General features: G+C 29.3%; 3 protein-coding genes and 1 non-coding gene across 7 annotated transcripts; all 4 read right to left on the reverse strand.

Annotated features, from left to right (window-relative positions):
* Positions 1 to 499: 499 nt before the first annotated feature.
* On the reverse strand, positions 500 to 4123 carry LOC130663570 (succinate--CoA ligase [GDP-forming] subunit beta, mitochondrial). The gene is made up of 5 exons (XM_057462863.1): positions 3699 to 4123; positions 3330 to 3429; positions 1905 to 2500; positions 852 to 986; positions 500 to 794 (listed from the first exon to the last, which is right to left on the reverse strand). The coding sequence occupies exons 1-5, from the start codon at positions 3898 to 3900 to the stop codon at positions 553 to 555; spliced, it is 1275 nt and encodes a 424-aa protein (XP_057318846.1). The 5' UTR covers positions 3901 to 4123; the 3' UTR covers positions 500 to 552.
* Positions 2967 to 3085, reverse strand: LOC130664341 (5S ribosomal RNA). The gene has a single exon (XR_008989379.1). It is a non-coding gene; the product is annotated as a 5S ribosomal RNA (ribosomal RNA).
* Positions 4124 to 4285: 162 nt separating the features above from the next.
* LOC130663567 (serologically defined colon cancer antigen 8 homolog) lies at positions 4286 to 9754 on the reverse strand. 4 transcript variants are annotated; one of them, XM_057462858.1, is made up of 8 exons: positions 9287 to 9754; positions 9092 to 9223; positions 7931 to 9021; positions 7610 to 7848; positions 7421 to 7532; positions 6819 to 6936; positions 5913 to 5989; positions 4286 to 5842 (listed from the first exon to the last, which is right to left on the reverse strand). In XM_057462858.1, exons 1-8 carry the CDS (start codon positions 9475 to 9477, stop codon positions 5445 to 5447), a joined length of 2358 nt encoding a protein of 785 aa, XP_057318841.1. In that variant the 5' UTR covers positions 9478 to 9754; the 3' UTR covers positions 4286 to 5444. The 4 variants fall into 4 exon arrangements, 3 of the variants coding, with proteins under 3 accessions (XP_057318841.1, XP_057318842.1, XP_057318843.1); XM_057462859.1 differs by having other exon boundaries at positions 4286 to 5850; XR_008989216.1 differs by lacking the exon at positions 6819 to 6936 and adding an exon at positions 6078 to 6234 and having other exon boundaries at positions 5781 to 5842.
* Positions 9755 to 9896: 142 nt separating this feature from the next.
* On the reverse strand, positions 9897 to 15258 carry LOC130663569 (major facilitator superfamily domain-containing protein 12-like). Its single transcript, XM_057462861.1, has 7 exons — positions 14402 to 15258; positions 13589 to 13796; positions 13240 to 13445; positions 12769 to 13128; positions 11271 to 11421; positions 11033 to 11154; positions 9897 to 10054 (listed from the first exon to the last, which is right to left on the reverse strand). Exons 1-7 carry the CDS (start codon positions 14709 to 14711, stop codon positions 9969 to 9971), a joined length of 1443 nt encoding a protein of 480 aa, XP_057318844.1. The 5' UTR covers positions 14712 to 15258; the 3' UTR covers positions 9897 to 9968.
* Positions 15259 to 16106: the final 848 nt, after the last annotated feature.

Consider the following 16106-nt stretch of genomic DNA (forward strand, 5'->3'; position numbering starts at 1 on the left):
TTAATCATATTTCAGAGAAGTTGATAAGATCATACATTTACTTATCTATTTATTTATTATTACTGTATTTAAATTAAAATAATCAACAAACTTTTCTGTTATTGTCAATCAAAAATTTTTTTACTCATCAACGCAACAATAAAACAACACAAACAATAAAAATAATAAAATTATTTAATTAATAAATGAAAAAAATCAAATAATTAAAACCAAACTTACAATAAAAAATTTAAAAAATAAATTTTATAAACTAGTATTGCAATTAATTTAACAAATTGTATTATCACTTGTATATAAATATATTTGTTTATGATAAAATATTAACATACCTTATAATAATTCAACAGTCAAATATTTAAGTATTAAAATTTAGCCATAGTCATTTTTAAAATTTTTATCTTTAACATTAATCTATAAATTAATGGAGAGTTTACTGCTTATTGTCTACCCCATTCACGGCATTTTATTTTATTTTTCGTTGTACGTTCGCACCATTGTCTTTTTGATTTTTTTTTAAAGACAAAATCGTCTTGTATAAAAAAAATAAAATAATTATGCGCTTAAAGCTGACACAACTTTTTTAGCTGCTTCATCTAAGTCGTTGATCATCGTAAAAGGCGGGCCATACTCTTGTAAAATTTTTCTTGCTTCCAAAACATTTGTTCCTTGCAATCTGACTACCACTGGTTTATTTATTTTCAATTGCTTGGCAGCAGCGACCAATCCCTTAGCTATTGTCGCACAGTTTACAATCCCTCCGAAGATATTTACAAAAATAGCTCTGGCTTTAGGATCTAAAAGTTAAATAATAATTTTAAAAATGTTAGTAAATAAATTATATCGATAAATACCTTCAGCTACGATACGGAATGCATGGAAAACTTGATCTTCTGTAACACCACCGCCAACATCTAAGAAATTTGCTGGTTCTCCGCCATTCATTTTTATAATATCCATTGTGGCCATGGCTAAACCTGCGCCATTGACTTAAAAAATAAAAGATTAATTAATAATTACGAGCGACCTACAGTCACTACATCACCAAGAATTGCTACCAAACTTCTTAAATATTATTTTAATATGGTCTGACTAATTTACTCTCAAATATTTTATTTATTTCTGTTATCTCTGAAGTTTAAAAAAACAAATCTTGTCATTAACTCGCAAACTTATTAGTTCTATTAAGTGTCGAATTATGGGTTTCTAAAAAAAATCTACACTTAAATTTTTTTTTATCAGTCGTTAAAGAATTTTTTTTTACTGATACCAAATTAAATTTGTTTAATTTTTATGATCATAGAAGCCATGGCATGAACTAAATTTTTTTTGCTCTCTCTTAATTATATACTTATATAGTAGTTATATATATGCAGTGATATTTAGTGAGAGAATAATTCAAATGTTAATTTATTTAAAGAAAGTAAATACGGTATTTTTTCCCGCGTAATTTAAATGTAATTCGAATGATACTGATAATTTTATTTATCGATACTTGTCAATTAAAAAGAGTTTAAATTATGAGGAGGCACAAATTCTAGTCAAGACTTTTTTAATGATACCAAATTTAATAACATTAATTAATTCTATCATATAGATATGGCTGGAAAAAATTTTTCCTTATTCTCAGACAGTGCCCACTTTTTAAATTTTCAAATTTTTTAGGCTGAAATCAATTCAAAAAATTTTTTTAACTCGTAATTGATAACAGCTGTAAGTAATTTTAAAAAAAATTCTATATCTCGGTGAAATTTTTGTTTTTCATTTAAGATTTTAATTTTCATTAAATAATTAATGAAATTTCAACACGAGTATGACAATTGAGTCATTGAAAATTTTTTCAAAGAGTGGGGAATTGTTTGAGTCCTTAATAATATAAACAATAATTAAAAAAAAAAAGTTTGTACCTAGGCAAGCAATATTTCCATCCATATTTACATAATTCAAATTATATTTCGACGCATCAATTTCTCTGGGATCTTTTTCACTGACATCTTCCATATCAAAAATATCTTTTTGTCGAAATTGCGCATTATCATCAAAGGCTATTTTGGCATCAACAGCAACAACTTGTCTATCTTCAGTCTCAACAAATGGATTTATTTCAATTTGCAGCGCATCGATGTCAACAAATAATTTCCATAAATTTTTCAATTCAAATATCGCTTTCTGTTTGATATCATCATCATTAAACCCTAAAAATTCAGCAACTTCCTTGGCTATTTTATCGTCAATTCCATAATAAATGTCAAGTGGTATCGTTTTAACAGCTTCGGGATTTTTTTCAGCAACTGTTTCAATGTCAATACCACCAGCTGGTGATGCAATGAGTACCGGTCCATTGTGCGATCTGTCCATTAATATACAGAGATATGTTTCCCTTTTTATATTAACGGACTCAGCTATCATTACTTTTTGTACAAGAATACCATCCTTTGTTGTTTGTTTTGTTATTAATTTGTGACCCAACATTTTCTTGACAATATCTTTGACCTCTTTCGGACTGTAATCAACCGCAAGAATATATAAATAAATAATCAATTAAATAATAAATTTAATATTAAGGCCATTCTCAGGCAGTGGGCACTACGTTTTTAAAATCTTAATGTAAAAAATTAAAAAAAATTAGTTATGGTTGTTATCAATTAGGAGTTAAACAAAATTTGAAAATTCGAATTTTAAAATTGACATTAAGATTTTACTGAAATTTATTTTCTAAATTAAATTTAACTCCCGATTGATATCAACTGTAAGTTGATAAAATTTTGATGCGTTTGACAGTTGAAAGTAATTAAAATTTTTAAAAAGTGCGGCGCACTGTCTGCCCAAGGAACACAGAGACAATTTTAAGATGTCTTTTAAAAGGACATATTTTTTTTGTTTAAATTAAATATCTGCTTAAAAGACTTGACACAAAAATAACTTTTACTTAAAAATTTTTGAATTTTGATTGAAGAAAAAAAAAATGATGCTAACAGCACGTGGTGTTCCCAAGCGGTCACCCATCCAAGTACTAACCACGCTCAATGATGCTTAACTTCGGTGATCAGACGAGAACCGGTTTGTTCATCGTGATATGGCCGTTAACTGAGATTCTAGAATTGTCTTGTACTTTATGTACACTTGCTATCAAATCATAAAACTTGGAGTAGAAATGCCATTTGTAGCCACTGCTCCATTTTTCGACATTTAATACTTTAATTTAATTAATGAAAACATAAAAAAAAAATATTCCAATGTAAAAGTGCGATATAAAAAAAATCTTAAAGTTGTCTCTGAGCTGCTTGAGTTTAAATAATAAATTAAATAAAATTAAAAAATTTAATACTCACTCTTTGGTTAAATGTACACCACCTTTAAACCCATTATCGAACCATCCTTTACCTCGTCCACCAGCTAAAACTTGTGCCTTGATAACATACTCATTAGCATCTAAAAATTAAAATACAACTAATTTATATAAATAAAAACATGATTCTGAAGTTTGAAGACAATTTGCTTGTAATTTTCGGATTTTTTTTCCACAAATTAATTCAAAAAAAAAACTGAAACTTAAAATATGCACAGGTAAAATTAAAAGAGCTACAGCTGGAATTTTTTGAAATTTTTTTTTTATGATTTATTTTTTCTAAAAAAAATTCCATAAGTTATTAGACGTCGGCTAACTTCAGGAACATGTAGAAATACAATAAAATACTTACGAAATTTATCAAGCGCACTATCAGTTTTTTGCAGATCATCAACAATCGTAAAATTCTGTACTGAAACACCACTATCTTTTAACAGCACCTTGCTCTGGTACTCCAACAAATTTAAATGTCTTACTGACAGTAATCCAGCCTGGGAATATTTAGTCAATGGCCCAACAGAACTGACAAATTTACGAGTTAAAAAAGCCGACATTATTAACCTGATTTTCTTAACAATACTTATAAGTATCAGTAATAATTAAAACAATTTCCTCTTATTTTATATTGATATTTCAAATAATAATTCAGTCTTATTGGATGATTACACAAGAACTCTTCAGTGATATCGATTACCTTATCTTTTTTAATTTATACATAAATATATATATGTAATTCTTTTTGCTTTTGTACATAAAATTAAAATTCGCTTTCGCGTAGTATCCTCTTAAAACAGCATGTAAAAAAAAAAAACAAACATATTACTTACGTATAAGTATAAAATAAAATAAGAGCACATATGCGCGTTGAATTTAATCAATCGGACAGTTTCGCGGGTTATCGGTGAATTTAAATTTAACGCGGGAAAAGAGTTTGTATTTAAATAAAGTTTACTGATAACATATTATATATTTTTTCATTTTCTACCATTACACTCGTCTAATAATCAAGCATCTACATGTTTATTTATTTTTTTTATTATTATTATTAATATGATAAATTCACAGGGAGATGGACAGTAAATTCAAATTTATAATTTAATTTTGATGTTTAAATTTAACTGACAAGTGTCAGTTTTTAAATTTTATAATAAATAAATAAAGTGTAGAGTAAAAATTAAAAAATGCGTATTTAAATATTTGAAAAATCTGCGCGCCTTTTTTTAAATTTCATTATTTTTATTTTTTTATTCAAAATTTATAAATTGTCTCGTCTGCTAGACACTCATTAATTTTTACCGGAAATTTGACGTTTCGTCCCTTTATTGGGACTTGGTCATATAACTATCGTCTGCTAAATATTTTTGAGACGTTATCATATTTAATGATATAATAATTACCATTTTAATATTTTTAATTACAATAAATAATTAACAATTTGATAGAATAAAGATAAACTACAATTCATGTGACACTAAATATATAGACTCTCAATTAGTGTATAGTAATTAAAAGTATATGTATTGTAGTTTATTTTTATTCTATTAAATTGTCATTTATTTATTGTAATTAAAAATATAAACCCTGCATATGTAAATATATTTTTCGAGACACGATCTGTGCACTGGGTCTTCAAGCAGTCAAGTTTTCAGTTTCTAGGCTTTCAAAAAATCTTAAAAAAATTCCGGATTCTTGAAGTGTCTGATACATGGCCCAGAAGTTGCCAAAGTCAAAAGTTTAAAATTGTTAACAAAAATAAAAAAAAGGAATTTTTAAAAAAATTGTTCCTCCAGACCCAGTAATCAGGCGCAGGGTTAAAATTCTAATTATATCAATAAGATGATGACTCAAAATCATTTAGTAGACAAGTTTGTGATCAAGTTGCTGAAGTCCCAATAAAGGGACAGAACGTAAAATTTACGGTAAAAATTAAACTATAAATTTTAATTTACTGTCCACCCTAGGAATTTATCATTTTATTAAGTTGCTCTGAACATGATTTTAAATTAAATACATAAATATCATTTTTTGTTACGATAATTTATAATTAAGTGATTAATTAAAATAAGTATGATATATTATTTTAAGTTATCTACGATTGTTAAGAAACATTATCATTATTTTGTTCAAGCGGAAGTTGTTGTTGATTATCGTAATTATTTGTAGGATAATTTTCATACTGCTGTTGATCAACTTGATTATTTAGACCCTGGTTTGACTCGGGATAAAGTGAGGGGTCATACTGCTCGTACTGCTGATAATCTTCAGCTGTATAATCACCATGATAATTAGGATCGTGTGCTGTGTAGTCTTGGTAATTTTGATTGTCTTGTACTCCATACTGCGGTACTTCCGCCTCGGTATTTTTATTTTCTGCACTGTAGGATTGTTGATAATTATTTTGATCGACATCATACTCGGGGTTTGTGTTCGGATTAATATTTTCATTTGCAATGGAATTTTTTTGTGGCTCCAGGGGAATTTCCGACACTGATTGTCCTGTAAAACTATTTACTATAAATATTTGTAGTAATAGTAATTAAATTTAAATATTAATTAAATTAATAACCTTTTTTATTTTCAAATGATTCTTTTATTTTATTCGTCAAGTCGTTTATTTTTTCCTGTAAGTTGACAATTTCTTCCCTAGTAATTTAAAAAATTAATTTTTTATTTTTTATTGATGTATTAGTTTTATGACACTTATTATATATATATGTATATAAGTAATTACAACTATTACTGTGCTGATAGAGGTACTTATGACTTGAGAACAACGGACTTCTTTTTCGGATTTATTTTAAGTTTCAAGTCAACCTTTACAGTGCGTTTCTTTTTTGAAGGCGAAGTTGTCAAAGTTAATGGTCCATCATCCATGTCAACCGCTTCCTCTGTCAACACAGAACAGCCTCATGCATTTTATTGCAACATAATTTTACGATAATTTACTAATTAATATTAAGTAAAAAAAAAAAAAACAACTCCCGCCTAAATATTCGCGGTATTCCGTGGAAAAAAAATTAATTCCAAAAAAATTCGACATGTGGAACTTTTAAACTTGTGACAGATCAGAACTGCGGGTGGAAATTTTTTTTAAATTTTTTTTTAGAGTAAAAATGAAAAAGTTTATCTCGGACTTGATGTCAGCGAATTTTGAGTAAAAAACGGACGTTTTTAAAACGTATTTTTGATACATTTTACCCTTGTTCCGAAAAAGTTCCCATTGGAAACCAACAGTCCCGTAAGAATAAAAAAAAATTCATAAAAACTTTAAAATTTGAGGTTTTTGAACTTTTTCAGAACAAGGGTAAAATTCATTAAAAATATGTTTTAAAAAAATTAAAAAAGTTCCACTAAAAGTTATAATCTGTCTCGAGATCAGAAGTTCCACATGTCAAAATTTTTTGAAAGAATTATTTATACAAGGGATTTTAAAAATTATTTATTGTTTTTTAAATTATAGTCAAAATAATACTTGTGCGTGAGATTGTTAGCATCCAAACGCTGTGTGAGAGATTGGCATTCGGCAGACAGTTGTGAGACGAGCATAGCCTGATTGCTGAGAGCATCTTCAAGACCAGCAACTGTGGTAGCTAGAGAATTTCCAAGTTATTCAATAAATTGAATTATATTAGTCAATTTAAGTAACAAATTGACTAATATTTTTTTTTCTTACTACCCATGCGTGGCATAATGCCGATTTCCCACACAAATTTTGTTCAACTAATCCTTATTTATTTTTATTTTACAACACAGACGTCATACTAATTCATTACGCCGGTATTTTTTAATAATTAATAATTATTTTATTTTATTATCACAATCTACAGACAATATACCCAACACAGGCAATGATACTCAAGTTAGCCGACGTCTAATAACTTTTGGATTTTTTTGAGAAACGATAAATCATAAAAAAAAAATTCAAAAAATTGCACCTACAGCTTTTTTAATTTTCTACATGTGCATATTTTTAGTTTTTTTTTTTTCGTCATTAATTTATTGAATAAAAAAATCCGAAAATTTTTAATTGTCTTCTAGCTTCAGGATCACACACAGACAACAATAATATCTTACCATGTTTTGTTTCCATGTCCATTATCATTGATGTCAAATCTTTTTCATTATCCAACCGAGGTGTAGCTGCTGGTGTCTGGCTGTCAGCGCGAATTATTTTTACCATATTCAGCTAAAATAATAAATAAATAATTTTTTATAAAAAATATTAATAAAAAAAAATGGAAATATTTATTATAAATATTTTACTTCTTTTTCTAACGAAGCGATTTGTTCAGATAATCGTAAATTTTCACGTCGACAATGAACAATATCAGCGTCAGCGCGTTCCAATCTTTGCTTATAAGAATTTATTTCTGCTTGCCAACGACTTTGCTCCTGCTTGGCGTGTCTTTCACTTCTTTCTGCTGATAATTTTGCTGTTGCGACTTCTTGCTCGACTGCGTCTTTCTCAGCTGCCATTTGATTTAAATCACTTTGTAAATTTGCTAAAAAAAATAATTACAATAAATAAGTAAATTAATAAATATCAATAATTAAAGTTTTAAAAAAATATTAAATAAAATTTACAAATTTTATTGTGTAATTCCTTCTTGAGGTCATCAATTAGCGCTTGCTTCTGAGCCAGTTCTCTCTTCAAATCCAAAATTTCTCTCCGCTGTTTCTCAATCTCCAATTGAGACTTGGAGGCAGCGTCCCAGTGAGTCGCGACGTCAGCTGAAAGCTGCTCAACTTGTTGACCATAACGTCTTTCTACTTGATGTCTCTCATCTGCAAGCCGTCGAGTCGTTTCTTGTGTCGCCTCCCGAATTTTATCCCGTTGTCTCTCTAGTTCATCTTTCAGCCGACGGATTTCAGACTCTGCTTGACATTTTTCAAACTCCGTTTGCTGAATAGAATCCACAGCACGTTTAGCTTTCAACGTTGCCTCAGCTTCCCGATCACGCGCGACTTGTAAATTTCTCAGAGTCTCCTCCAGCTTGACAGACAATTCCCGTTTTTCTTTCATCACCTGATCCAACTGATGGACAGTCTCTGGACTAGTATCAGAAGCATCCGTTAATTTTTTACCACCAGACTGACTTTCTTCCAGAGCTTTTTTCAGTTCTATTCTTGCTTGAGTCAACTGCGCCTCCAGTTCGCTGATTCGCGACTCGTACATTATACTCGGGCCCTCAATTAATTGATGCAATTTTATTTTTTTACCTGGACTAGACTGGATGTGATCAACATCCACCGACTTGTCTCTTTTATTTTCATCCTGACTGTCGTATTCATTTAAAAATGATTTAAGCAACACCGTCTTATTTTTATCATGCAGAGCCTCGTTCTCCGCTACAACATCACGGATTTTACCGAGCAAATTTTTTAACTCTTCTTTGCAGTACTGAGACTCTGATTCCAACTGCTCAATATATTCTTCCTGACGTATGATAAATGTTGACATTTCTTTGGGTGTCATTTGGGAATTATCGCCGCTCAATACCGAAGTAATTGGCAGACGTTTGTCTGACACCAGTCCTGTATTAGTTCTCGATGACAAATTACCTGGAAAACCTTTTGAACAATCACTCACTACACTTCTGTCATCAGTATCATCCGCTGACTCATGTAACTTCGTATTACTTCGTCTATAAATATTTTTTTCTCGTATTATTTTACTGAAATAAATTTATTACAATTATAATTATCAACCAAATTATATATTTCATATTAAAAAAAAAATATTACCCAGATCCTCTTGGAGTATAAGACTCTGCTAGTAAATATTTCAAACGTGATACTGCTTCTCTGTAAGCTGTCTCTGTATAATCAGGTATTTTTTTTTTATTAACATCCATTTTTTGTAAATAATTTAATTTCCTGTGAAAAAAAAATTAATATTTATATTAATAATTATAATTAATAATAATAATAATAACTTACTTTAGTTTAAAACGTTTAGGTCTTCCAAAAGGTGCATTTTCAATATGATTAAAATAATAATTACTTTTTGGTTTTGAGTAATAAGATTTAAATGGCAATTTAGGTCGTGATAAATAACTCCCAGGACTTTGAATAGCTAATGAGGATGTGCCAGTTCGACATCGTCGAGAATAGTTGTTGGTCGGTAGCATTCCGTTAGCATTATGGCATCTACGTTGCTTTGACGGGGATTACATATAAGCTCGGCTGGTAGTTGAATCGATTATGATGGTAATATACAGGAGTTGGACGAACAACCACACGGTTAAATCTTAAATCTTTAAACAGCACTTGGGAGGGCTTGTAAGCTAAGTCAACCAACCAAGTAAATTGAACTTTAGTACAATGGGACGTAACCAGAGACTGGTACCAGTGGAGAATAGCGTGCAGAAAGTCATCCGTACTTATGAGAGACAGGCACCGTCACTATCACGCCATTCTCTCATACTTTGACTATCATTTTTATATTTTTTTATACCTTTTTTTCTTATCTCGTTATTAATTACACGTTAATAAGATACCTCATTTATAATAAAATAATTAACAATTTTATTTTATTTTTATAAATAATATCAATTCATTTAATACAATAATTTAGTTTTTAAAATAATAAAATAAGTACGGGTTTTATTAAGATTCATATTTATTCATTTTCACTGGTTATCCTCGAGTTTACTTCTCTGGGTTCAAATGTATCGTCTGATTCGATAGTACGGTATTCTCTTCCATCTAAATAAATATTTATTATTTTTATATATGATCCAGATAGTTCTGTAACAATTAAACCGAAGACAGTTCAACTGCGACATTTCAACTGAAAATAACCTGGGCCCGCTTATTTAGGTGCCCTCTTATCAAGAATTTTTTGTCGGTTGAAATGTCGTTAGGTTGAACTGCCGTTCGGTTGGGTGACACGAATCGTAATCCGTGGACAATAGATCCGCGACGTAAAAACCGCGACATGAAATCCGAAGACATTTTATCCGATAGACAAAATATCCTTGGACTAAATATTCAAGAAACAAAAAGTCCGTGACAAAATATCCTGTTGATAAATCTTATTCAGAAAAATATATTTTCAGTGAAAAAATAATTAATGGTTTTCGATAAACGGGTACTGTACCATTCCAAACATATGTGTTGACCTATTTCCAAAATAATACCCACCCTAAATCTGTGAAAAAAGGGCACCGTACGATTTCAAGCATATGTGTTGATCTATTTTTAATATCTCACACTCAAATTTTATGTGAAAATATATTAAACATTTCTGATAAAACGGTACCGTACTATTTATATTATAAGATATTTTGTCGGGGATGTTTTGTCTATCGAGTATTTAGTCCGGGGATATTTTGTCTATCGGATAAAATTTCTTCGGATATTTTGTTGAGGATATTTTGTCGCGGATTTAATGTCTTCGGATAACGAGTGACGGAACGGTTCGGTTGCACTGTCTTCGGTTTAATAGTCGCAGCACCATCCAGATTAATTTCTACTTTTTTTTTAAGTGAATGTCCTTATTAATTTGATTTAATAACTACGTAATTAAATTACGTGTTCATTATAAAATAAAAAATAAAGCGACTAATAATTAAATATTACATACTAATTATTTTTATCGAGTTTAAGTAATAATTTTGTAAAAATAAATTTTTTTGGTAACAAAGACATTCAAGTTAATAAATTATTCGATCTTAATTTTACCTTCAATTTGATTTATCAGAGGTCTTATAGATATTAACATTAGAAGGCCAACAGTTGCAGCTCCTCCGCAAACAAAACTCAGTACATCCCGATAATAATTAGGGCAATTGATCTTATGAAGTCTGCGATTAAAATTTTTATTTAATTAATTAATTAGGGATACTTACTAAATTAAACTCATTTTTAATTTCCTATTGATGATTGTTGATAAAGTTTTAATGTTGAATAGCAGACTTACGTGTACTGTATTGCCATGACAACAATTCCATTGCTGAGTTTGTCAGTAAAACTCATAGCGCCATAAACAAAAGCTCCGCTTTCTGTATTTGGGCCAATTAAATCTGCAGTTACTCCGAGACTAGTTACTAGCATCATAGATCCACTTGCCCCTATGTATATTAATATATATTTATTTAATGTAAGATTTCAGTGTCTCTACGGCCAGTCGGAACCAGCGAATTCAGTCCAATGCCGCGAAAAAATATTAGCAAACGCGTAAATTGCAAACGTCTTCTGTCAGCGGGCAGAAAGACGTTTCGTTCCTTGGGAAGAAACAGTAGAACGTGTTCAGAAAAACTCTGGAGATTGATAAAAATTTATCCAGATGATTAGTAAGTGGAAAGTCACGGGGTTTAATTAAAACCAAAGAAACAAAATAATATCTGATACTGCGTTTACCCTAATAGCCACTTTAGCTTGAAATTGACAATTGAAATTTCTGAAATTTGCTGATAATTTGACAGTAAAAGTTGTAAAGAAAAATTTACGATTTATTTTTCCTCAATTTAGAAGTAAATTTTTTTACTAGAACAAAACCTTAATAAAAATTTCCTTGAATTTTTCGTCAAATGTCCGTCAACTTCGGGCTTTTCCGTTTTTGACGACAATTTGTGGGCAACTTTTTAAGTGAATTTGCATTATAATTCGGGTAGTAAACTTACGTCAAATTGTATAGCAAGTTGTATACAAATTGTCATCAAAAACGGAAAAGCTCAAAGTTGACGGACATTTGACGAAAAATTCAATGAAATTTTTGCTAAGCAAACTGTGCTATTGAGGCACCTTCTCCGCAGAGTTTATGAACGCATTATGGTATTCGAATTGTCCCTCTGATTCAACCAGATAATATTTGTGGACGCAGAAGTTGCATCTTTCTCTTCCATGGTGAATTTCTAAGCATGCCCTAGTATATTACACACCATGGGAGGAAATCTCTGGATCTCTGTGGTGTGTATACGATTTTTCACCAGATCTGTATCTGAAAGTTTAAATCCCTGCCCTGTTTAGAGGGAAGAAACTTGTACTTTTCTTTTATGAGAAAACAAATGATAAAAATTAACATATGCGCCATCCTTCCCATAAACAGAGGCAAGAATTTAAACTTTCAGGTGCAGATCTTGTGAAAAATAGTATACTCACCACGGAGGAACGTAGGATACCCCAATGTACTTGGGTAGGAAATTACACACCCGGTTGTAATGTTCTACTTTCCTCCCTAGGTTTATAATATACTAATTTCTTCCCTCCGGGCGGAAAAATATCATACACTCCTTGGGCAGTCAATAAGAAAGCCTCAAATCACATGTTTGTTGATCGACAACTCGGCTTCACCTCAACGAACACATTACATGTAATCTGAGACATTTCTTACTTTACTGCCCTAGGTGTGTAATATACGAATTCATAAATTTATCTGCTGATAAATATAAATAAAATTAATTTGTTAAATAGCTTACCGAGTAATAAAGAAACTGGATATATATACAATTTAGTAAAATTCGTCCCTTCGCCAAACCATATCCACACACAGGCTGATATTCCCAGCGATACTCCAAGGGCATAAGAAATTTTTCTACCTAATTTGGTATTTATTCTTTCAATTATCAAGGAAACTTTGAAGCTGCTGAGGTACATTATCAGCGGGATTATTGCTAAAGATGTCGCTGGCATTTTTAACGTATCGTGTAAATACAGAGGTACATAAATTTGTGATATATTTACAAACAACCTAGTTGCCATGTACACGACAGCTACTTGATAGAACTTAACGTCTCTCAAAAATGACGAAGCCGGTCGTAAATTTCTTCTTATAGGACCTGCAGTAAATAAAATATTTCTCAAAATTTGGGCAATAATTTAATTTGAATTTTAAAATAACTCATACTTAAAATATGAGATTGAAAGTAAAAAATTAATTAATTAATTACCAGTAGAATCGTGCGGAGTTTCTTGAATAATTAAATGAAAAGTAATTGACGCTACGATACCAACTGCCATGCCAATTAAAACAATATGTTGAAATTTGTAAACATCTTTTGGACCTATTTGATTATTTAAATCATCACTAGTCACGTGCAATACTGCCCAGGTTATTCCGTACACAAAAACATTTGAAAAAACTGTAAATGTATATCTAAAAAAAAAAGTAATTATAAATTTATCATTCAATGATAAAAATTAATGCGCGAATAAATTAATCGGACATTCATGCAATGAATAATACAATAGAATATTAATTTGAATAATTAATTAAAATTAATTTGTTTACAATGCTACCTAATTGCAGTGAGCTCCGTTCTTTCGTGTTCAGTTGGTGTGAGATCAGGTATCATAGACAAGTGTGATATTTGTACAGCGGCCCAACCAAATTGAAATATTATTATAAATGACGAATAGTAAACTATTTGAGCCCAATGCTCGGCATTGTAACAATTTATACAACGAGAAAATATAAAAGGAAAACTAAACATGACACATATTGTACCTGGAAAAAATACATGAATTAATATGAGCTCATACACTAGTGTGAATGTATCCAACAAGTGGGAATTTATAAATTTTTGAATAAATAGTCAGTAGAATAAAAATTTAAAAATTCATTTTCAGATCAATGAAAAATCTGCGCGCATTTTTAAAAATTTCATTATTTTAATTTATTTATTTGAAATTTGTAAACTGTTTCATATCTGGTACATTTACATGAGTGTGAATGTACCTGACAAGTGGGAATTTTTAAATTTTTTAATTGTCAGTAGAATCAAAGTTTAAAAATTCATATTTAGATCAATGACAAATCTGCGCGCATTTTTTTAAATTTCATTATTTTTATTTGTTTATTTAAAATTTGTAAACTGCTTCATATCTGCTACATTTACATGAGTGTGAATGTACCTGACAAGTGGGAATTTTTAAATTTTTGAATAGTCAGTAGAATAAAAATTTTTAAATTCATATTTAGATCAATGAAAAATCTGTGCGCGCATTTTTTAAATTTCATTACTTTTAATTATTTAAAATTAATGAATTGTCTCATGACGGCTACATTCACACTCATAAATTAATTAATGAGTTTAATTAAATAAATCATACCTATTAAATGCCAAGTTTTCCGCCTTCCATATCTACACAACCAGAAGTCATCATTTTTATCTGATTGCAATCCAATAAATGGCGTAGAAACAGCATCAGCTACTTGACCAATTAGTAAAACAGTTCCTGATAACACAGGATTGAACCCCAATACAAAGTGAAAAAATACAATTAAATATGTAAACCACAATGATGCACAAATGTCATTCAATACATGCCCGACTCCATATGCCCATTTTTGTTTTTTTGACAGCCTCTGAACTATCTCCGTGTAATCATGTTCTACTGAATTTGTACTTTGATTATCCATTATTATATTAACTATAATTACAATTATCAATATATATATCTATATATTTATATAAATTTAAAATTTATCCTTAATTTAGTCACTGGGATAGTTTGTGATGATTAAAATAACCTAACAACTGACAGGTTAGAAAATATTGCAATGACAGCTTCAACAATTTATAAAAATATAAATTTATAGATAATAAAATATGTGTTATTTTATTGATATCATTTTTTGGTAGTTGTTATTTACAATAACACTAATTATTGTATACAATTAACTAAAATAGTTGTTTTTTTTGACAGTACTCGCTGTCACATCTGGACTGACACTAAACAGCTGTTGGAAAAACTCCTCTTTGATGATATCATGGATTTTTGTAATCTTCCGCTCATTTTTCTATTGTTATTATAATTTAATGAGCATGTATGACTCAGAAACAACTTTGTTGTCAACAGATAAAAACAAGTGGATATAACTAATCAAGAATTATAATCAATTTTCTTTAATTATTCTATGATCCTGAAGTCACAGACAATCAAGAAATTTTGAATTTTTTTTTAAACAAATCGTTTACAAGAAAAAGAGAATAAAAATGTGCGCATGTAGAAAATTTAAAAAACTATAAGGGCCAGTTTTTAAAACCCGGTTTTAATTATTATCGCTGGTATATCTATATATTATTAATATATATACTGGCAATATTAACGAATGAGTGTAAATGTATGAGTGTGAATGTAGCAGACGTCAGACAAATTAAAAATTATTAATAAATCGAGTAAATAATTAATGAAATAAAATTTTGAAAAAATGCGCATTTAAAAAATTAAAAAATTAATAATTGCATTTTTCGTAAATATTTTTTTTTTATTATTTACTCTATTTATTTATAATTTAAAATTTGTTTGATGTCTGCTGCATTCACACTCATGTGAATGTAACTAAAGTGGGAATTTTTTTTAATTTTATGAATTAATAAAACGTAAGCAGAATAAAAATAAGAAAATGCGTATTTAGATAAATGAAAAATCAGTACGCGCATTTTTTAAATTTCATTATTTATTTATTCAAAATTTATAAAATATCTCGTCTGCTACATTCATACTCATTAATTTAAACCTGGATTTGAAATGATTCTGAAGTTAGCCGACGTCTAATAACTTTTGGATTTTTTAAAAAACGATAGATTATAAAAAAAAAAATATTTTTAAAAAATGCACTTGTCTTGTAAATTTTCTACATGTGCATATTTCTAGTTTTTTTTTTCTTCAAATTTAATTGTTCAAAAAAAAATCCAAAAATTTTTAATTGTCTGATAACTTTAATGATTCTGAATTTAGCCGACGTCTAATAATTTTTCAATTTTTTATAAGTGATAAATTTGAATAAAAAAATATTTTGAAAAATTGCACT

Source organism: Microplitis mediator, chromosome 2 (assembly GCF_029852145.1).
Source record: "Microplitis mediator isolate UGA2020A chromosome 2, iyMicMedi2.1, whole genome shotgun sequence".
NCBI classification, from domain to species: Eukaryota; Metazoa; Arthropoda; class Insecta; order Hymenoptera; family Braconidae; genus Microplitis; species Microplitis mediator.

Coding starts and splice junctions, on each gene's coding strand:
- LOC130663570 (XM_057462863.1), bottom strand. CDS start 3,900: ATGTCGGCTTTTTTAACTCGTAAATTTGTCAGTTCTGTTGGGCCATTG. Junction 987..1,904: donor TGGAAATATTGCTTGCCTAG/GTACAAACTTTT, acceptor TTATTTTTTAAG/TCAATGGCGCAGGTTTAGCC. Junction 795..851: donor ATTCCGTATCGTAGCTGAAG/GTATTTATCGAT, acceptor TTTAACTTTTAG/ATCCTAAAGCCAGAGCTATT.
- LOC130663567 (XM_057462858.1), bottom strand. CDS start 9,477: ATGCTACCGACCAACAACTATTCTCGACGATGTCGAACTGGCACATCC. Junction 5,990..6,818: donor GCTAACAATCTCACGCACAA/GTATTATTTTGA, acceptor TTAAATTACTAG/GGAAGAAATTGTCAACTTAC. Junction 5,843..5,912: donor ATCATTTGAAAATAAAAAAG/GTTATTAATTTA, acceptor ATAGTTTTACAG/GACAATCAGTGTCGGAAATT.
- LOC130663569 (XM_057462861.1), bottom strand. CDS start 14,711: ATGGATAATCAAAGTACAAATTCAGTAGAACATGATTACACGGAGATA. Junction 13,797..14,401: donor GAAAACTTGGCATTTAATAG/GTATGATTTATT, acceptor TATTTTTTCCAG/GTACAATATGTGTCATGTTT. Junction 10,055..11,032: donor TCTGATAAATCAAATTGAAG/GTAAAATTAAGA, acceptor ATATTTATTTAG/ATGGAAGAGAATACCGTACT.